Raw genomic sequence first — 23,486 nt, forward strand, 5'->3', positions numbered from 1 at the left:
GGTGAAGGACACTATTTCTAAAAATAGAACAAATGAATTCCAGGTATACCATCGTATATGGGGCATACACATGGTCAGCCATACAGACTCTGGTATTTGATGACTTCAGTGTCTTAACTGACCATACAGCTGTCAGATTTTTACATTTTTAAAATCTGTGCTGATATATATATAAAAAAAAAACAATTTGAAGAATTTTAATGAAATATCGCTATAAAAAATAATTATACATGTACTCTCACAAGTGTCTACGTCATCGAATCACAAAATGAATACATGTATAAAAACTTTTAAAATTTTTAAATCTTAGCAACATTATTTGATAACATTCACACAACACATAACAGAACAATTTATAGCTATCTACATGTATCTGTAGATCATTGATATCTATGGTTCTTCTGTAAAATGAATATTAACATACAATGATACACTGTATCGGTGACATGGAGCATTAGACAGAGAGCCGTGTATCCACAATAGTGTGTTACTGATGTGTAGGGTCACTCCCTCCTCCAGGATTAACCTGTTGATTATTGATGACAACAAGCTTCTACACATGTTGTTGTGTCAGTTGTAATTCCAATATCTGCATTTCACCTGACATGGTGGCGATACTCTCGAGACACGCTGTTAAATAATTTCATTGTTGTGCTAGTAGTCGCCTCTTTTCTGTTCCTGAATCCAATATTTTTTTCCTTTGGTATTTTTTTTTCATGAAAATATTACTTTATTCTGATAATAATTAATTTTCCATTGTTTGTAAGCAGAATGCGACTTTCTGATTGGTTGAGATTTTTTTTTTCATACTTCAATAAAAAAAAAATCGAAAATGGCACGAAAAATGTGACGTCGCAATACGGCCATTGATGTTGTGTATGGATTTGTGAAAAAAGAATCCATTATAAGATCAGTTAAATCGTACATAAAACATGTTAGTGTTTTGATAATCAATTTCAAAAATTAATTTTCAGCATTGATGTCAATTATTTTTTAGTTTCATAGTGGTATGAAAAAAATTTCATGATTAAATGAACCAATGTCTCTACAAATGGGGTAGATTTTTTTGTTTTTAAAAATGGTTTTACTTATATTTCTGGTTTGAAATTGATTTATATGATATTTAACCTGCCACAGTGTTATTGTATTCCGAAGTCAAATTTCCCACTGCTAATCGGACCTGGTCATGTGACTTCATGAGTACAAGTGACCGTTTCCGGCTAAAAGACATAGTTCATTGAAAGTTCATTGAAACAAAAAAAAACAAAATCATGAATTTTATTTCAGAATTTTTACAAATCAGGATATCCACCTTTTATACAACATAACTGCATTAATTTTTGGCAGTTACATTGATTAAAGAAATATATTTATATTATGTTCATTATAAGAAATGTTTTATGAACATATCCTACATTCTCAATTCTCCAGAATAATGACACACTAGATATTTCCTGTATTTTTAAAATATTCAATATCTAAAACTATATTTAAAAAAGTTACTTAAATTAACTTGAATCAAAAAAATATTCAAATTACAAGTTTAACACACTTTCCATTCCATCTTTTAATATTTGTGTGTTTTTATTTTTCTGACTTCTTTTTTTTATTTCCATATTTTTTGCCCCTATAGCAACACTGAAGGTTTAAATAGTTATATGATGTAATTTTAAAGTCATGATTCAGCATATATTGTTATTGTTGCTAGACTCATATTTCAAGATGCTATTCCGTTCGTTGCGTGTCATTTGCCAATCCTGATTCTGAGAATTCTCTATTCATACTTGCATCAGGTTTGAAATTTCTGTAAAAAAATGCCAAAACTATTATCCGATTGAGAAAAATGAATCATTGAACATACATGTGGGTAATTGGAATAAAACTGGCTTTGAAATGCCCAAGATTGGATTAAATTTGTTTATATTGCCCATGAAACAGGCAGTTAATGATAGGCCGTTATCACCCCAAGGGATGAAATGCATCACAATGGAGAAAACATTGGCGCCACCAACGTTTGGGACAATAGTATCATCCCTATTCCTTAGAAGTTATTATTTATACAAACTAGATCTGGTTGCATAGATGGCCGACAACTTTCACACGTTGGGTTTTGTATAGATTTTTTTATTTGAGAGCAGTGTATAATTTTCCAATTCACACAGTAAAGTTTTTCCAATAAGAAAATCCCAATAGGATTTCCGAATAACTCTTCATTATCGGATCACCAAATTAAGGGCCACACTGGGAGCTTTAAATGGTACAGTCATTCCACATCAGAGCTGCAGAAACTTACAGCTTTTAATGGAATCCTCTAGAGAAGCAAAGAGTTAATTCAAATAAATTTAGTCCCACTTTGGGAGAATATTGCTTTCCCCAGGCTTTCAAAGACGCTTATTCGAAAGAAAATCTTCATAACAGCTAGAAAGATATCAAAACCTTATAAGAAAGATGTTCCATTAGCAATGATGTAATTGGAAAATCAATATACGGAAATAAAACCTTATTATCATCAGTATTAATGTCAAGTTTTTAAAAGATCAAGGGACTAATTAATCTTCTGTTGCCAAGATACAAGCGTTTATTCAGATGACCTGGTATGTCTGAGCGAGTTGATGCAGTATTAGTTCTCCCAATATGATTATACACTTGGAGCAGAAATTCCACTTGATAATTATTTCATCACGATATACATTGCATGTTGATCTATATCATATTATGTTAACTGTTGAAGTAATTATTTTTATCATGTTAATGATAATCATTACATTACTTGTTCTATTTATAATAATAAGTAAAGATGACCAGACAACATCCGCAGGAAGATCTTCAACTGGTTTAATGGTTTACATGTTTCGGCATACTAGGTATGCCGTCCTAACCCTCTGAGGACGGCATACCTAGTATGCCGAAACATGTAAACCATTAAACCAGTTGAAGATCTTCCTGCGGATGTTGTCTGGTCATCTTTACTTACACACTTTTTATGTACCGGACTCGTGTATTCCATGAGGAATCCATCCTAGGGAGACTATCGGACGCATAGAACTACCTACACCGGACGTTGGATCTCATTTTCTTTGTATTGTTCTTTCTATGTATTATATTATGTAGCATTGAACGACCTTGGTGATGAACGACTTAGGGGCCCCAGTACATAGCATTGAATGACCTTGTGGGGGTGGGCGGGGATACAGTGTTACCCATACCCCTTCCTGAATAAAGGACATATCTTGAGAACCCCTCAAAGATTTGGTTCATATTCTAAACCGTTGTATCATAACATCGAGTTCTACACCTTATTGTGGTTGTCAAGGTTAAAGAGTGCATGGAATTGTGGCATATGAGCCGGGACATTCCTTTCTCTTACCCTGGACAGGGATATCCACAATTTTATCCTAGAGTTGAGACTAGCTACAAATGCACTTTGCACATTCTCAACAATTGTATGATGTCACGGCACCAATACAATGACGTCATGGCAACAATTCAATGACGTCAGGCCAACAATTCAGTAATGTCACATCAACATTATCTTGCGTTGATGTAATATCCGCATAAGATACATAAGAGGGTAAACAGAGTAAAAAAATTCATTCACCCTCATAGAAGTGAGACAGGGGGATCTCAACACTTGGGGATAAGATAATTAAGCTGCCAAACACTCGGCAAGCCTCGTGTTTGGCAACTTAAGAATCTTCCCCTTGGGTTGAGATTCGCCTGTCTCACCCCCGAGGGGTGAAAGATTCTATTAGTCTTTCTGATTATTGTTCTAGTTCTTTGATGTTTTTTTTTTTTTTTTACAGGTTTTACAGACTACCTTCTATCAGGAGAATGTGATATATTTGATATGGAACAACAATCTGTATGTCAAGATATGACACAACCACTAAGTCACTACTTTATAGCCAGCTCACATAATACGTAAGTACTTCATAGCCAGCTCACATAATACGTAAGAACTTCATGGCCAGCTCACATAATACGTAAGTACTTCATAGCCAGCTCACATAATACGTAAGTACTTCATAGCCAGCTCACATAATACGTAAGTACTTCATAGCCAGCTCACATAATACGTAAGTACTTCATGGCCAGCTCACATAATACGTAAGTACTTCATAGCCAGCTCACATAATACGTAAGTACTTCATAGCCAGCTCACATAATACGTAAGTACTTCATAGCCAGCTCACATAATACGTAAGTACTTTATAGCCAGCTCACATAATACGTAAGTACTTTATAGCCAGCTAACATAATACGTAAGTACTTCATAGCCAGCTCACATAATACGTAAGTACTTCATAGCCAGCTCACATAATACGTAAGTACTTCATAGCCAGCTCACATAATATGTAAGTACTTCATGGCCAGCTCACATAATACGTAAGTACTTCATGGCCAGCTCACATAATACGTAAGTACTTCATAGCCAGCTCACATAATATGTAAGTACTTCATAGCCAGCTCACATAATATGTAAGTACTTCATAGCCAGCTCACATAATACGTAAGTACTTCATAGCCAGCTCACATAATACGTAAGTACTTCATGGCCAGCTCACATAATATGTAAGTACTTCATAGCCAGCTCACATAATACGTAAGTACTTCATGGCCAGCTCACATAATATGTAAGTACTTCATAGCCAGCTCACATAATACATAAGTACTATATAGCCAGCTCACATATTACGTAAGTACTTCATAGCCAGCTCACATAATACGTAAGTACTTCATGGCCAGCTCACATAATACGTAAGTACTTCATAGCCAGCTCACATAATACGTAAGTACTTCATAGCCAGCTCACATAATACGTAAGTACTTCATGGCCAGCTCACATATTACGTAAGTACTTCATAGCCAGCTCACATAATACGTAAGTACTTCATGGCCAGCTCACATAATACGTAAGTACTTCATAGCCAGCTCACATAATACATAAGTACTATATAGCCAGCTCACATATTACGTAAGTACTTCATAGCCAGCTCACATAATACGTAAGTACTTCATAGCCAGCTCACATAATACGTAAGTACTTCATAGCCAGCTCACATAATACGTAAGTACTTCATAGCCAACTCACATAATACGTAAATACTTTATAGTCAGCTCACATAATACGTAAGTACTATATATCCAGCTCACATAATACGTAAGTACTTCATAGCCAGCTCACATAATACATAAGTACTTTATAGCCAGCTCACATAATACGTAAGTACTATATATCCAGCTCACATAATACGTAAGTACTATATATCCAGCTCACATAATACGTAAGTACTATATAGCCAGCTCACATAATACGTAAGTACTATATATCCAGCTCACATAATACGTAAGTACTTTATAGTCAGCTCACATAATACGTAAGTACTTCATAGCCAGCTCACATAATACGTAAGTACTTTATAGTCAGCTCACATAATACGTAAGTACTATATATCCAGCTCACATAATACGTAAGTATATAGGATTATATACCGTATATTTATCTTGTTATAAGCTCGGGCGACAAACCGTATATCAAGATATGACACAACTACTAAGTCACTTCTTCATAACCAGCTCACAATTGCTTATTACCAGACACAGACTTATTACCAGGCATGGGCTTATTACCAGACATGTGCTTATTACCAGACACGGACTTATTACCAGACATGGACTTATTACCAGACACAGACTTATTACCAGACATAGACCTATTACCAGACACAGACTTATTACCAGACACAGACTTATTACCAGACATTGGCTTATTACCAGACACAGACTTATTACCAGACACACCAGACACACACTTATTACCAGACACAGGCTTAATACCAGACACTGGCTTAATACCAGACACTGGCTTATTACCAAGCATGTGCTTATTACCAGACACAGACTTATTACCAGACACAGACTTATTACCAGACACAGACTTATTACCAGACACACACTTATTACCAGACACACCAGACACACACTTATTACCAGACACAGGCTTAATACCAGACACTGGCTTAATACCAGACACTGGCTTATTACCAAGCATGTGCTTATTACCAGACACAGACTTATTACCAGACACAGACTTATTACCAGACACAGACTTATTACCAGACACACTTATTACCAGACACACACTTATTACCAGACACACACTTAATACCAGACACTGGCTTATTACCAAGCATGGGTTCATTACCAGACACATATGGCTTATTACTAGACACAGGCTTATTACTAGGCATGGGCTTATTTGTAGATAAATACAATAATACATGAGTATGCTATATGATATAAGATGATACATAAATATCAATACACTTTTTTTTTGCAAAATTCTGTTATACAAGATAATGTAATGCATTCATATGTTATATCTTCTGCATAATTTATGATTGTATAACTTATACAACCCTAAGTTAGCCGAGAAGCTAGCTAATGTATTATTACGAATTGGTTGTATCTTTGAGTATTTTATATGTTCTGTTTCCACTAGACTTCTTTAATGTTGATTCCCCTAAATTTTTATTTCCATGCATAAATAAAATGACCCTAGATCTGTTTTACCCTTTTATATAGTAAACAGCATGACTAAATCTGATGTTGGAGGAGTATAATGGAAAAGCTACAGGGGTACAGCCATTCAGAATCTATCTTGATATAAAATACCTGTACAGGCTGTATATAATATGGGGTGATAAATGATTTACCGTTTTTATTTTTCAGGTATTTAATGAAGGACCAGTTACAAGGCCCTTCCAGTGTAGAGGCGTACATTAGGGCTCTCAATAAGGGATGTCGGTGTGTTGATTGTAAGTTTTTTTTCTGTATTATTATACCATTATCAGTTACCTTAATATCAACAATTGACTTATATTGCCCCTATATTGGTTACTGCAAAAGTTGCGATTTTCATTGGGATTTTTTTTTTATAGATTTTGATCAAATTTAAATAACAAAGGCCAAATACAGGAATGCCTACAATACTATAATGATCCCAAGGTATAATAATATAATATAATATAATATAATATAATAGCCAGTTCAATTTCATTGTCTTCATTATGAATTGACTTTAATCAAATAATTGGAAGTAAGTGATTAGAATACCTCAGGTTGGCTTGGAGTTTCATTCCTAAGGTCAAGGCTAATTAAGGTCACAGCTATTACTATTAATAGAAAATATTTTTGTCACTTCTACAGCGGCTGTATTTCTAAACAAATTTTTCTACCATCATACAATACTTATAAAGAATGACATGGACTTTCAACTTAAAATTTCTCAAGCTTGATAAAGTCCTGTTACTTCTGGGTGGCAAGGTCAAATCAACCATCATAAAGGTGACATACAGGTTAGAGCCAACCTCAAGGACAAATGTCCACCAGAAGTGTCTACCATCTGCAATCTCAAAAGATTTTACAAAAGATATTAAACCTTTCTATACAAATTCAGAGTAAGATAGACTAAATTATTTGAACTGCATCATACAGCTGTAGATATAGAAATGGCCACAGGTACATTCTCGTTTTCTCAGACATTTTCTGGTTATTATGACTGCTCAGGTATGCCAGGTGTTGGTGATATCTACCTTGGAGGTGATGGATGAGATGTAGAGATAACCAGTTAATATCTCTTAAATCTAGGTATCCCTTGGGTGTAGTATCAGTTAAAAGTGGCTCAGCTCAATTAAATGGCCAAACGAGACTGAGCAGGGTATCTGTGACTATCACTAGAATCTATCCCTGGGTGAGGAATCAATAAAATGAAACAATGATAATGATGGCAGGGGACCTGTTTGACTACATCTGATTCACTAGAATCTATCCCTGGGGGGAGGTTATCAAGTGGCTCAGCCCATTAGCCATAATACAGGAACGGGTGGGGCAGGGGAGGGACAGGGGTGGGGCAGGGGAGCTACAGGGGTGGGGCAGGGACCTGTGACTACATCACTGGAATCTAGCCCCAGAGTGGGGATGTAAAGTGACCTAGACCAATAGCCAAGCAGGGGACAGGGCAGGGGTTGGGGCAGGGACCTGTGACTACATCACTAGAATCTACATGGGGTGAGGTTATAAAGTGGCTCAGACATATAGCAAAGCAGACGACGGGGCAGGGGTCGGGGCAGGTGTCGGGGCAGGGGTGGGGAAAGAACCTGTGGCTTCATCACTAGAATCTATCCCCAGAGTGAGATTATAAAGTGGATCAGACCAGTAGCCAAGCAGGGGACGGGGACGGGGCAGGGGTGGGGAAGGAACCTATGACTACATCACTTGCATCTATCCCCAGAGTGAGGTTATAAAGTGGCTCAGACCAGTAGCCAAGCAGGGGACGGGGCATGGGTCGGGGCAGGGGTCGGGGCAGGGACCTATGACTACATCACCAGTAGCCAAGCAGGGACATGTGCCTATATCTAGAACCTATCCTTAGTGTTAAGTACCAATAAAGTGATTTAAACAAAGACATGAAATATTGAAGAAAATCTCAGGTTTACTTAAGGTTTTCTGCAATGTTTCATCCTGAAGGCACGATTCTGCTAATCAATACCTCAACCTCCAGAGAGATTGTATCTCTCCTCAACCTAAACCAAAGAGGGTAAAATTCCTCTTGGTGTTCCAACCTGACCTAGTGTATGTTAACATGATGTCTGTTTACATTGACAGTGGACTGTTGGGATGGACCTAATGGGGAACCAATCATCAAACATGGCAGAACACTGACCACGAAAATCACATTTGTGTCTGTCATAGAAACCATCAACAAGCATTTATTTGATATATCAGAGTAAGTATGTAAGAATAAGTAAGTATATATAAGTATTAAGTAAGTATACACTCCTGAAGTGATATCACAAGGGACATATTCACTCATTCTAACCATTCTCCTATCTGCTCTGGTTAGACATTGTGTTCTTTTTCGCTGTGTTAAGATGCGTCCAGTTCAGTTGATGCGACATCGTACACCTTTCAGTAGCATTCACTGGTTTTAATGAGAATCAAACAAAAATTGTCAATAAGCATAAATTTGCATGCTGTTTAAAACCATTTCTTCAAGGAAGTAGCACTTGAAAGATTGAGTTTCAATTTGAATTTCAAATAAGGTTTAATGCATTTTGTGTGAAAATTACACATGTGAAAATTTATTGTAAAGAAATCGGGCGCTGCATGTGGCCAAGTGGTTAAGGTGTCCTGACACTTTATCACTAGCCCTCCACCTCTGGGTTGCAAGTTCGAAACCCATGTGGGGCAGTTGCCTGGTAGTGACCGTAGGCCAGTGGTTTTTCTCTGGGTACTCCAGCTTTCCTCCACCTTCAAAACCTGGCACATCCTTAAATGACCTTGGCTGTTAATAGGACGTTAAACAAAATAAACCAAACTAAACCAATGTAGAGAAATCTACACTCATTAAAATAATTTGTAGAGATAAGCTAACTTTTGACAATGAGTTGTGAAAACTATGCACTCATCAGAATCAATTTTTAAGAAAACAATGCAATGTATTCATGAGAATGAGTTGTTGATATAAAACCATTTTTGAAAATAGATTTTACAAAAACTCAAAATAAGATTGTGTATTGTCAAAGTGACCAGTTTGTTGAAAACTTTCATTGAATGTTTTATTTTACAGCTACCCCCTGATATTATCTATAGAAAACCACTGTAGTATAAAACAACAGAAAATCATGGTTGAGTGTATGCAGGCTACGTTTGGAGATAAACTTGTCCTCTTACCATTAAACCATGAAGTACAAGATCTACCATCACCAGAGAATCTCCGTGGAAAAGTTGTCATTAAGGTCAGTATGTTCAATATAATCAAGATGGACTGGTTTGTCTGCCATAGGTTTTCTGCTCTCTGCTATGATTCAGAAAGAACTGTTACTAAGGGAGGTAACCCAGTCGAATAATCAGGGCCATCACTGGTATGTTATAATACCAGGGCCGTTTTCGTGTATCACGGTCCAAACAGTTGGACCGGTTAGACCAGAGTTGTTCGTTTATAAAACAAGGACAGACCAGATGATATTTTGTTGTTTTCAGACGAGCTTTGACAAAGACTTTTAAGGTCTGTATATCTGCAGGTCTGTCAATATATATTCCCGAAATACTACATTTGAAATGGACGAACCAGTTAGTCCACATAAACAAACGGGCCCCTGATCTGTCATGATTGGTTCACTTGGGTGCTCCAATCAAAGTTTCTCTTATGTTGATTAAATTTCCATTACCTAGATATCATATTGTTTGTTCTGTCTTTTGGTTAGATTAAATTCAGACAACATTCTTAACTGAGATACATCATTCAGTTTTTCAGTATCCTTTAAATGAAGTCTTTTACATTTTTAAATCTTACCGTTTTTTAATTTGTGTTGACAGAGTAAGAAGCTGCAACTGGACTGTACTTTGGAGGAAGACTATGTGACAGACGAGGACGAATCATCAGAAGTGGAGAAGAAGAAAAACAACAAGGCCAAAGTAAACACCTTTTCATTCTAATTTTGGTGTACTCATATATTACCGAATATCTTAATTTAAACAGATTCGCATGACAAGGAATTGGCACTCTCACGATTGTTCTCGTAGAAAACAATAAACAGAAATGACAAGTGCGAGCATTATTTAGTGGAATGCTTTAAGTGTGAAAAGCTCTAAAATAAGAATACCACCAAAAAATGAAAGTTGACAGTATTTCTTGTGATAGAAATTATAGGAAGGGTGAGCTAGAACACTGATTGCCTTCGATTATAATTCACAATCAAATAATTATACCCCCGCAACGAAGTTAGGGGGGGGGGGGGTATACTGGAATCAGGTCTGTCCGTCCGTCCGTCTGTCTGTAGACGCATTTTGTCAGGACAACTCCTCCTAAACCGATGGGCCAATTCCGATGAAACTTCACACAAATATTAATGATCATGTGTAGATGTGCATGCCACTTTATTTTTCTCAAAATTATGGTTGCTATGGCAACTGGTCACTATAAACAGGTTTTCTGATAAGAACCATAACTTTAAGTTTGTCCGGACAACTCCTCCTAAACTGAAGGGCCGATTTCAATGAAACTTCACACAAATAAAGAGGACCATGTATAGATGTGCATGCCACTTTCTTTTTTTGCAAAATTATGGTTGCTATGGCAACTGGTCACTATATTAATGGGTTATCTTAGTTAGCCTCTAATTAACAGTTCCAATTCACCATTGACTCGTGCAGATTGCGGGGGTATTAGTCAGCCATCCTGGCGACAGTTCGAGTTTTAATCCAGCTACTAATATTAAACTATTACTTAAGCTAATTATCAATTACTCAGATGAGGAGAATTAAGAGATTATGAATATTATAAAGTTATATTTGATTATAATGTTTATGTATAGCACTGACGGACATGATACCTGTTGATTATGAGTATTATAAAGGTTTATGTACAGTGTAGCACTGACAGACATGATACCTGTTGATTATGAGTATTATAAAGGTTTATGTACAGTGTAGCACTGATGGACATGATACCTGTTGATTATGAGTATTATAAAGTTATATTTGATTATAATGTTTATGTACAGTGTAGCACTGACGGACAGGATACCTGTTGATTATGAGTATTATAAAGGTTTATGTACAGTGTAGCACTGACGGACAGGATACCTGTTGATTATGAGTATTATAAAGTTATATTTGATTATAATGTTTATGTACAGTGTAGCACTGACGGACAGGATACCTGTTGATTATGAGTATTATAAAGGTTTATGTACAGTGTAGCACTGACGGACAGGATACCTGTTGATTATGAGTATTATAAAGTTATATTTGATTATAATGTTTATGTACAGTTGTAGCACTGACGGACAGGATACCTGTTGATTATGAGTATTATAAAGGTTTATGTACAGTGTAGCACTGACGGACAGGATACCTGTTGATTATGAGTATTATAAAGTTATATTTGATTATAATGTTTATGTACAGTCTAGCACTGACGGACAGGATACCTGTTGATTATGAGTATTATAAAGGTTTATGCACAGTGTAGCACTGACGGACAGGATACCTGTTGATTATGAGTATTATAAAGTTATATTTGATTATAATGTTTATGTACAGTGTAGCACTGACGGACAGGATACCTGTTGATTATGAGTATTATATAGTTATATTTGATTATAATGTTTATGTACAGTGTAGCACTGACGGACAGGATACCTGTTGATTATGAGTATTATAAAGTTATATTTGATTATAATGTTTATGTAAAGTGTAGCATTGATGGACATGATACCTGTTATAAAAATTAAATTGTTCCATTATTCCAGGATAGTCCAGCCAACAAACAGATTAAACTGGGGAAGGATTTGTCTGATCTAGTCACTTACTGTGTGTCTGTGAGGTTCCAAGACTTCCGAGTCTCTCAAGTAAATCGTAAGTTTGCCTCAGCATTATAGGGCGCACAAATCTACTGGTGTCCTATGGTCGTTACACGGCCCATTTATCTATTTGTCCAAATTACTTAGTAACACAGATTGTCTGTCCATCTGTCCACCTCCATACTAGCTACACAGCCTGCCTGCCTGCCAGTCTGTCCATCCACTTTACAATAATTACATACACTGTCTGTCTGTCTGTCTTTCTGTCTACCATGTAGTAGCCACATAGCTTGTCTGTCTGTCTGTATGCCCAATAACAGTGGCACAACTTGTCTGTCCAGCCATCCAGCCTATAGTTTCACAGGATTATCTCCAAATTCAAACGTTTAAGATTATTGAAATTCTGCATAAATTTTCAAATTGTCAAGGTCATTTTTTTAAATACACTGCCATCAACAAAAGCTAGACACATTCTTTTAACTTTTAACTTTAATATTATCAGTGCATCACAAACTTAAGCTCTTGACGAACTTTAATTTGTGAATCACAATGGCAATTTTTTATGAAAATAACCCATCTCGATGAAGTTTCAGGGAGACTCAAGGTAGGGACCTATTTTCCAAGATATTTAAAAAATGCTTAGAAAACTTTTTTTTTTAAAGATTTGTCATAATATTACATGGTATGAACTACCCTTTCAAAAAATTATATTATTCTTTGAAAATATGCTCTCAATTTTACAATATTTCCAGAAAGATGTAATATTGCAAAAATGTTGCATTTTGAGAACTTGTAGATCATCAATAAGCTTATGGACTATATATTGACACAGAATATTGTCTGCATATTGTATGGGAACTGATATGGATGGCAGAAAGTACTAGGTAGATATACCAGTCCTTAAACATATCATTGGTCTGGTTCCTGTTAATCACCCTACTGTAATGACGTTTGATGAAAGTAAAGTTCTTTCCTTGACTTTTTATCTAACTATTAAGTAAAAGGCTTGTGTTGAATATGAATCTGATAATATCACTTGTAATGATTTCAGAAAAGTACTGGGAGATGTGTTCCTTCAGTGAGTCAGTAGCTATGAAACTAGCCATGACTTGTCCGGAGGAGTTTGTAAACCATAACAAGCGATTCCTCAGTCGTGTGTACCCCAACAGTCTGAGGGTGGACTCAAGTAACTATAATCCCCGTGACCTCTGGAACTGCGGCTGTCAGATGGGTAGGTTTGGAACTGGAAAAATATCTATGATTATAAATTTTGATTTGATACTACTCTTCAGTTTAAATTATGAGTTAATATGTTGATTACAGTTTCAGTACTGTATCTATCACTCAATAACCCTATGCCTGTAATGAGCCCATGATTTGTGTTCTTATTGTCGGGGGCCGCACTGTGGCCAATTGGTTAAGGTGTCCTGACACAATATCACTAGCTCTCCACCTCTGGGTCGTGAGTTCAAAACCCACTTGGGTAGTTGCCAGGTACTGACTGTAGGCCGGTAGTTTTTCTCCGGGTACTCCAGCTTTCCTCCACCTCGAAAACATAGTGCGTCCTTAAATGATCCTGACTGTTAATAGGACGTTAAAGATGGGGCCTGTTTATACACAAATGGGTTCGTCAGTTTTTAAATGTAATATTTCAAACATATATCTTGGCGGACCTGCAAATGTTAATACAGGCCTTGGAAGTGTTTATCACTCCAAAATAAACCAAACCAAACTTATGGTCTCCCTGTTGTTGTTGTCAGTGGCCTTGAACTACCAGACCCCTGGCCTGATGATGGACCTGTACAATGGCTGGTTCCTCAAGAACGGCAACTGTGGCTATATACTCAAACCGTCCATTATGAGGGAAGAGATTGCTTACTTCAGCGCTAACACCAAGGAAGTCATTCCAGGGGTTTCCCCACAAATTCTTCACATAAAGGTATAGTTTTGGTTGTCATAGATACCTGTATATTTATATCTGTTTGCTACAGCAAAACTTGTCATTTTCAAGATGTTCTATTGTTTGCTATTTTTCCAAGATAGAATGTTATTGCCTAAAAGAGAACTTTTGAAAAAAATATCAATAGAAAAATCAATAGAAAAACCACAAAAAATTAGAAGAAATTACAGTTAAGGTACAGCCAGCAGCAGCAAAATCGCATCACAATTGTTACTTTGACCTTTTTGACCATGCTTTATTTGATAGAACTAAAACAAAACTTGTCAAATGTGGTAATTAAGAACAAGTCATATGATTTTCAAATCTTTCAAACATTTTCTCAATAACCTAGAGGCTAAAGGTCAGGATATCAGGCCATGCCAGTAGCACGCCTGAATGAAAGGCTAGCTTATAAAAGAAAGATAATTGAGTTTGGACCCATTCTTTAACTAAGTCTAACAACAAAGTTGAACAGGCAAGCAATTCAGGCCCATTGGACCTCTTGTTTCTTTGTTAAATATATCTGGGTTTTTGGGAGGCACAGTGGTAGTACATGTACTTATCTTCCCTAATGGGACATAAAAAGGTATAGGGTCACATGCAAGACCATATGGGTTTTCTCGGGTACTTCAGTTTCCTGCATCATTAAGACCCCTTGCATGCTTCCATCCAAGACAACAAGAGTGATTATTGATGAAGTTGATATTATTTGTTTCGCGATTGTTGTAAAATAAAGTTTACAGATTTAATATACACATACCTGTTTGACAGAATGACTACAGGGAAATGTTGACCTTAAATGTTTACAATTACCCAAGTGAAGTTTTGATTTTTTATTTACTAGGTGATAAGTGGTCAGCATTTCCCCAAGCCAAAAGGGTCAGGGTCACGAGGTGATGTCACTGACCCCTACGTTACCATAGAGATATCTGGGATACCTGCCGACTGTTCAGAGGAAAGGACCAAGACTGTGCCTCACAATGGTAAGTTTTAGATCAATTTTAAGATAGGAAGCTAAAAATGATTCACTAATAAGCCTTGAACCTTTACACTAGGGGAGGGAGCTTATTTGTGGATAAAAATGGCACTTAACATTAATTTCTAGGGTAGGGAGCTTATTTGAGGAAGAATATGTTGCTAAACTTTTATACAAGGGGAGGGGGCTGTTTGAAGATAAATATGGTTCTAAACTTTAACATTAGGGGAGGGGGCTTATTTGAGGATGAATATGGTATTAAATTGTCATACTACGGTTGGGGGCTTATTTGAGGATAAATATGGTACTTAACATTTACACTAGTGGAGGGAGCTTATTTTAGGATAAATATTGTACTGTAAATCAAATGTACATTGTGGTATTTTGTTGTAGAAATTGAAGCATGAAGATTGAATTGTTAGATATATAAACTTTCTTTTTCATGTTTGCAGGTTACTGTCCAATATTTGATGAGAGCTTTGAGTTCCAGATAAATCTACCAGAGCTGGCTCTCGTGAGATTCGCTGTTTTAGATGATGAATTTATAGGAGATGAATTTATAGCTCAGTACACTGTACCTTTTGAATGTATGCAAACAGGTAGGTGTTTTGTATATTTTCCATTGATTTATATAGAGTGCTCTTTAGAATTACAGAAACACACAGGTCATAACCTTAAAACTGTATGGTAAAATTTTCGTAAGACAAACAAGATTTATACAAATTTCTGCTTTATGTGCAGTACATTGTAATCTCTGAATGTGGCTCAAACTTATTTATTTGAAAATTCTATAACAAATTTTGCATATAATGAACTACAGCATCTGGTCATATGGAATTTGTTATAAATAAGGTTTACTGTATAGAGAACATTCAAGGTTAAGTGTAAGAAATTATCATTCTTGAACTGATTAACCTCCCGTTGATTATGTAGTGAACACAGTGAAAGTTAAACAGTTTGAATATAAAAAGATGAACGTTCAAAATGCCAAACAGAAAAAAATAGTGTTTAATAGCAAAATATAGAGTTATAAAATTACAGTTATGATGATGTTTATTGTATTATGAGCTGACTGTCAAGTGATTGTATATCCTGTAGGTAATGCATGTATGTTGTCAAAATATGTGTATATTTATGTATAAAGTTGTATGTTGTCAAAATATGTCTGTGTATTTATCAGAATATGTCTGTGTATTTATCAGAATATGTCTGTGTATTTATCAGAATATGTCTGTGTATTTATCAGAATATGTCTGTGTATTTATCAGAATATGTCTTTGTATTTATCAGAATATGTCTGTGTATTTATGTATAAAGTTGTATGTGGTCAGAATATGTCTGTGTATTTATGTATAAAGTGTTGATATATGTCTGTGTATTTATGTATAAAGTGTTGATATCTGTGTATTATATAGGATATCGTCACATCAACCTTCTGTCCAACACTGGAGACCCAATAGAAAACTGTACACTGTTTGTACATGTAGCGATAACCAATAAACGAGGAGGAGGGGTGAGTGTCATCGTTGTTGTTGTTGTCGTCGTCGTCGTCATCATCAATTTAAAATATCTTTTGGTCAAAAAAGTATAAGTAAAACGTATATCTTTATGTAACGACTTTCATGGTCCATTTATTTTGAAAATTTGGGATGCTGGGAAACTGGACTTAAAATGTTTAGGTCATCTGTCAATCTTCTTACATTGTAATAGGACCATCACAGCCCACAATATAAATAGCTGTAATTTTGGAATATAGATCAGAAGAAGAAAAAGTTGTATATATGTTTGTATATCACTCAATGTTGGATGCCAAGATCCCTCTAGGATTTCTTGTTTGTGATTTTAGACTGCATGTTTCAACGTTGATGATTTTCCTGTTTGCCTTTTAAAATTTTTGCAAACTTGAACATTGTAGGAAAAATAACAACAAAAAAAGAAGAAAAAAACCCAATAGAACTACATTAAAGGTGTCACAATTTATGGTTAACTGTTTTAAAATCATCCTAGTCAGACAATTTAAACTGTCGTTTATGACCCAGCAGAGCCTCTTTTAACTGTCCATTCATTATTTGTATCCTACAGAAAGCTCACAAGAGAGGCATGTCTGTGAAGAAAGCCAAACGCAAAAAAGACTACACTACACCAAAAGCTGTCGGAGTAAAATGTATTGATGAAACATTTAAGGTAATTTAAAAGGACAAAATCGACTTTGAGGACAGTAAGTTCAGATATTTTTTTTTACTGAAGCAAACATCATTGTTATGTAAAATGTTCTGGTTGGAAAGTACAATTGTATATCACAACCAGTGTTGGATTGAAACGTGAGGTTTCCATGACTACACTCTTGTCTCCTTCATCAGACCATGTCAAGTCAACTACGCCTTGTTTATAACCTGATCATACATGTGCGAGGGCCATTGAGGAAAAAAATTGGATGAAAGGGCAAGTACAGCAGTCATCTTGAACATAAAGAATTATCTTAAAAAGCATCCACCTTGTACATCCTAAGGATAAAACACCCAAACAGGGTGCTGCAGAATGTTTATATAAAGTCAGATTCAAGAACTGTGATGTGTCATATATCAGAGCAACTGGGAGAAGATCTGAAATCCGTCCTCGGAAACACCAGAAAGACGAAGAAACCCGAAAAGGCAGGAAATTTATCAGATTATAACGGAAACAATCAAGAGTCCCAGGTCAACAAATCAACAATCATAGATCATGCAGCGCAAACAAATCATGTAGTTGACTGGGACCAAAGTAATTGACAGAGAGAACAATATTTTTAATTGACTGGTGAACGAAGCCATTTGGACACCCGTAGTGGGCCAGTTCTAAACTGGGATGAGTTGAACCATAGACTCTCGCTCATCTTTGATCAGGTTATAGACAAAATATAATCAAATCGAATTCTACACAAGGCTGATAAAGTGTAATCACCGAAATGTCAGGCTTAAATCCAACTCTGGTTGTTATATACCTTACAAACATTAAAGATGATTTCTGTTAGTAAACAGGAAAGTCTTGAGGTCTTTTTTAATCTCTAATCATAAACATACAATATGGATTTTGGTGAACTTAGAGCATAACTCCTGTGTATAAACGCCAGAGAGTAAAACATCAGATCGATCGACCTGTGTCCTATGGTGGAAATAGGAAGCCTTTCTAAATATGGCTGGAAAGATTTTGATATAATTTGGTTTGAAGAATTCCAGGATATAGCAGGTTTTGTACAGAGAGTGTATTCCCCCTTTTAGTGGGAGGAACACTCCATAATAATAGTTAAATTGTATGGGAAAATTAAATAGTAAGGAAACATGAACACCAATATATATATATATTTTATTGAACATTTTTATTCAAATTTTCAACATATGATAACCCACATGATACAAAAAACAAAGACAACTTTCATAGACACTTACATATACAAACTATATACTAGGGGTGTGTTGAAGCTTGAATACAATATAACTAGTAGTTGTGTTTAAAAGATAGCAGCATATACAGTATATTTAAACTCAAGATAAAGAGATACATGTAATTCTATGCTGACCATTGATTAACCAGGTAACTATATTTTGAAAAAGCCTCCATTTATGAATGAAAAAAGTTTGTTTACCGCTTATGCTTGAGGTATAGTTTTCCATATTGTAATGGTTCACAATGTTTCTTTAAACTCTTTCCAACAGGATATTGAGTATGTTTTCAGCTTGTGAGTTATTTGTGTGCAATTTAAGCATAAATGTCAATTGTAAGTAAATACAAAGTGGTTTATTTTAAGATGATTCTATCTGTATTTCCTTTAGACATCAATCGCGCCGCTGAAAGAGTGTACGGACCTGCGAGAGGATGTACAGGTGGCCCTGTCAGAATTTAAGGAGGCATGTGGCCTTGGTCCAATCGCCAACATTAAACAGTGTATACGTCTACTGGCCACGCGTGTGTCCAACGCCACGGAGCAGTCCTCACTCTCAGTCGTTATCAAAGGGGAGGTAAGCCATTTTAGCGTCAATTTGTACTTTAATATCTATATCAGTTTGAGTTTCAAGTAGCAGAGAAGAAAGAGCAACTTTGAGGTTCATAAGGTTACCAAATAAAAGTCTATAAATGTATACATGTATTTGTAAAGATGTAAATCTTAAGGTTCTCAATTCTTCCCATAGAAGCTCTAAGTTATCAAGTTTGGGCTGGTAAGATTTAATTACGTCCATATTGATAGATTATATTTTTCTCTCCACAGTACCCGTCATTAGAAGCTCAAGGAAACCTTCCAGATGTGCTGAAAAAAGCTCTACAATCCTTTGCTGAAGTGAGTTAGATATGAAAATTGGTTTTTCTCTGAAGTAATAATAAGTTTCCACTGAACATTTTTACAACAGGTTATAGATAATGTTTTCAGATTGAAAGAAATACATTTATCAATCCTAAATTGCCACAAATAGTCAACTTACTGATGATTTAGAAATTAGTGTTGTTGAAGGATATTAAGTTTATTTTGAAATGAATATTCTTCTTTCTTTGTAGTTGGTGACGGAATGTAAAAATTTGATGGATTCCGCAGATACTGTTCATGATCGAGTGAGTAATAGCAGGGTTATCACATTATGTGTAGATTTGTTTTTATCGCGACGTGTTCAACTCTGTAAAATGACAATGTCATAAATATCGAAAGACACGTTTAATAACACTGTTGTGATGTCATAAATAATTTATGACGTCACATTGACTATATGATGCCTCTATAGAGAAACCCATACCATCCAAGTAGAAATATAGAAATCTATATATAGATCAGTTTGAGATCTTCCATTTATATTCTCATAGATATTTGTTATGTGATAAACAGAATCTTACACTCATGACTTTGTCATATTAAATTTAATTATTTAATTATCATTCAAATTTATTTTTGTCAATTTATTATTAAACTCATTCAACAACTCAATATGCCACTCGCCTAAAGGCTCATGAGATATCAAATGATTGAATTTTATATAGCAAAGCCACTCATGTAAGATCCTGTATTTAAATGTCCATCAAAATTTAACCAGAGTATTATTATAGGGTATTTTCTGTGTATCTTAATTTTCATCCATCTTTTTCAGGCTGTTTTCTTTTCTCTGAAGCTAAGAAGGCTTCATAATTGTGAAATGTAATTTGGTTTTCTAGAGCAATATTTTGATTAAAATACTTTTGAAATAGATATGTCAATAATTTGTTTTTAAGTATTTTCAAGCTTGATCGGACTTTCTGAAGCAGCACTTTAAATTGAAAATTCTTCATGTTATTTTCTACATGTCTACATTTCGACACAAGAATGTTAGGTATTTCGGGGTGGAATGGGTGTACATTGTTTTACCTTCTGTACTGTTAAATTCATTGTTTCATTTTGTTTATCTTTAGTTACTTCAATGTCAGAAGGCTGGCTTAGAATGGCATGAGGACTTGGAGAACATCTGTAGTCAGGCAGGGCTGAAAGGCAAGAAGATGTCAAAGGTTTGTAAGAATTTTTTTTTCTTTTTTTTTTCTCGAGTTTATCGCCTTGTGAACAGCCAGGGCCATTTTAAGGCAGATTTCCTTGTAGTAGCTGGTGACTAACTCACTGAACAACATACAGAAGCCCAATTGCATGCAATCCAGAGCAGTTAGGGTAAAGTGTCTAGCTCAAGGACACAACCTCAACAGCACAGACTGCCCTGTTTCTCAGCTTCAGGAGAAACACAAACCAACACTGGTAGGGAGCGTCAGACCACACACCTTGGATCTGCACCTGAAATGACGTGGCTGGCGCTCTTACCAACTGAGCTATCGTGGCCCCCTGTGAGATTTTACACTAGGTATAACAAATACAAGCTTGTGGAAGTTGTGTGGGTATGTCACAGGGACTACAGTTTGTCTTATCAGCAGAGTTATTATATATTACACATAGAATTAGAAAATTGTCTTGAAAGCTTACCTGCTCAGATAATTGAAATCTAAAATTTGCTTTATTATTTCAGAAAAAAAATAAAGAAAAAAAAAAAATTTATGCAAAAAATAACAATCCTTAGTGTTGTTCTCAATTTTCAGGCTACAGAAAATTTTGCTTGGAATGTTCGTGTACTGAAGGGCCAGGCTACATTGATGCTACAGGCAAAGAAGGAATGTCAAGATTATTTACGACAGGTATGTAAAATAGATCGACCCTCATCGATACTGTCCAAGGGAAGCTTATATGTCCCCTGACACATCAGATATATCCCTTGGCTTTTCACCAAGGATTCCAACATTTAGTTTACAAGTACGTTTTAAGATGATGGAGAGATCTGCAGTAAAATAATATCACTGTGACCTATATTTAGAAGAAATCCTTAGATTGTCAAGATTCTTCTTTAACTGACAGATTTCTATCAAATCATCATGCTATAGATTAAGTTAAAACAAGACATGATAAATAACCTGCTTTGTAACACTGTTAATGATTTTAATGATCAGTCTGTATTACTGATTGCAGATGAAGGAGGCCGCCAGTTCTTCAGGATTAGTAAAGGATGAAAAACAAAATGGTGTGGAGGAATCTTAGCAGATCCTGTACTGGATACTGAGTGCTTCCCTGGCTGGTCCCCTATAATAGACATCTACCTGGCTGGTCCCCTATACAAGACATCTACCTGGCTGGTCCCCTATAATAGACATCTACCTGGCTGGTCCCCTATACAAGACATCTACCTGGCTGGTCCCCTATACAAGATATCTACCTGGCTGGTCCCCTATACAAGTCATCTACCTGGCTGGTCCCCTATACAAGATATCTACCTGGCTGGTCCTGTACACAAGACACGTCACTGGCTGGTCCTATACACAAGACACGTCACTGGCTGGTCCTATACACAAGACACCCCACTGGCTGGTCCTGTACACAAGACACCACACTGGCTGGTCCCATACACAAGACACCACACTGGCTGGTCCTATACACAAGACACGTCACTGGCTGGTCCTATACACAAGACACCCCACTGGCTGGTCCTGTACACAAGACACCACACTGGCTGGTCCTGTACACAAGACACCACACTGGCTGGTCCTGTACACAAGACACGTCACTGGCTGGTCCTATACACAAGACACTTCACTGGCTGGTCCCGTGCACAAGACACCACACTGGCTGGTCCTGTACACAAGACACCACACTGGCTGGTCCTGTACACAAGACACCACACTGGCTGGTCCTGTACACAAGACACCTCACTGGCTGGTCCCGTACACAAGACACCACACTGGCTGGTCCTATACACAAGACACGTCACTGGCTGGTCCTATACACAAGACACTTCACTGGCTGGTCCTATACACAAGACACGTCACTGGCTGGTCCTATACACAAGATACCTCACTGGCTGGTCCTGTACACAAGACACCACACTGGTTGGTCCTGTACACAAGACACCACACTGGCTGGTCCTATACACAAGACACCACACTGGCTGGTCCTATACACAAGACACTTCACTGGCTGGTCCTATACACAAGACACCTCACTTGCTGGTCCTATACACAAGACACCCCACTGGCTGGTCCTGTACACAAGACACCACACTGGCTGGTCCTATACACAAGACACCTCACTGGCTGGTCCTGTACACAAGACACCACACTGGCTGGTCCTATACACCGACACCCCACTGGCTGGTCCTATACACAAGACACCACACTGGCTGGTCCTATACACAAGACACCACACTGGCTGGTCCTATACACAAGACACCACACTGGCTGGTCCTATACACAAGACACCTCACTGGCTGGTCCTATACACAAGACACCTCACTGGCTGGTCCTGTACACAAGACACCACACTGGCTGGTCCTATACACAAGACACTTCACTGGCTGGTCCTATACACAAGACACCTCACTGGCTGGTCCTATACACAAGACACCACACTGGCTGGTCCTGTACACAAGACACCACACTGGCTGGTCCTGTACACAAGACACCACACTGGCTGGTCCTAAACACAAGACACCACACTGGCTGGTCCTGTACACAAGACACCACACTGGCTGGTCCCATACACAAGACACGTCACTGGCTGGTCCTATACACAAGACACCACACTGGCTGGTCCTGTACACAAGACACTTCACTGGCTGGTCCTGTACACAAGACATGTCACTGGCTGGTCCTATATACAAGACACCCCACTGGCTGGTCCTAT

At 36.9% G+C, this 23,486-nt stretch overlaps 1 protein-coding gene across 1 annotated transcript in view; it reads left to right on the top strand.

Moving 5' to 3' along the window:
• Window positions 1–21,956, top strand: part of LOC117335800 (inactive phospholipase C-like protein 2) — a 111,111-nt gene extending 89,155 nt beyond the window's left edge. Inside the window, 18 exon segments of the mRNA XM_033895992.1 lie at window positions 3,804–3,921; window positions 6,733–6,818; window positions 8,668–8,788; window positions 9,632–9,800; window positions 10,381–10,479; window positions 12,318–12,423; window positions 13,420–13,599; window positions 14,129–14,307; window positions 15,152–15,290; window positions 15,736–15,882; window positions 16,699–16,796; window positions 17,366–17,467; window positions 19,093–19,278; window positions 19,527–19,595; window positions 19,811–19,864; window positions 20,690–20,782; window positions 21,356–21,451; window positions 21,780–21,956. Of these exon segments, the coding sequence (XP_033751883.1) occupies window positions 3,804–3,921; window positions 6,733–6,818; window positions 8,668–8,788; window positions 9,632–9,800; window positions 10,381–10,479; window positions 12,318–12,423; window positions 13,420–13,599; window positions 14,129–14,307; window positions 15,152–15,290; window positions 15,736–15,882; window positions 16,699–16,796; window positions 17,366–17,467; window positions 19,093–19,278; window positions 19,527–19,595; window positions 19,811–19,864; window positions 20,690–20,782; window positions 21,356–21,451; window positions 21,780–21,848 (2,111 nt within the window). The 3' untranslated portion in view covers window positions 21,849–21,956.
• Window positions 21,957–23,486: the final 1,530 nt, after the last annotated feature.

This window comes from Pecten maximus, chromosome 10, assembly GCF_902652985.1.
Source record: "Pecten maximus chromosome 10, xPecMax1.1, whole genome shotgun sequence".
NCBI classification, from domain to species: domain Eukaryota; kingdom Metazoa; phylum Mollusca; class Bivalvia; order Pectinida; family Pectinidae; genus Pecten; species Pecten maximus.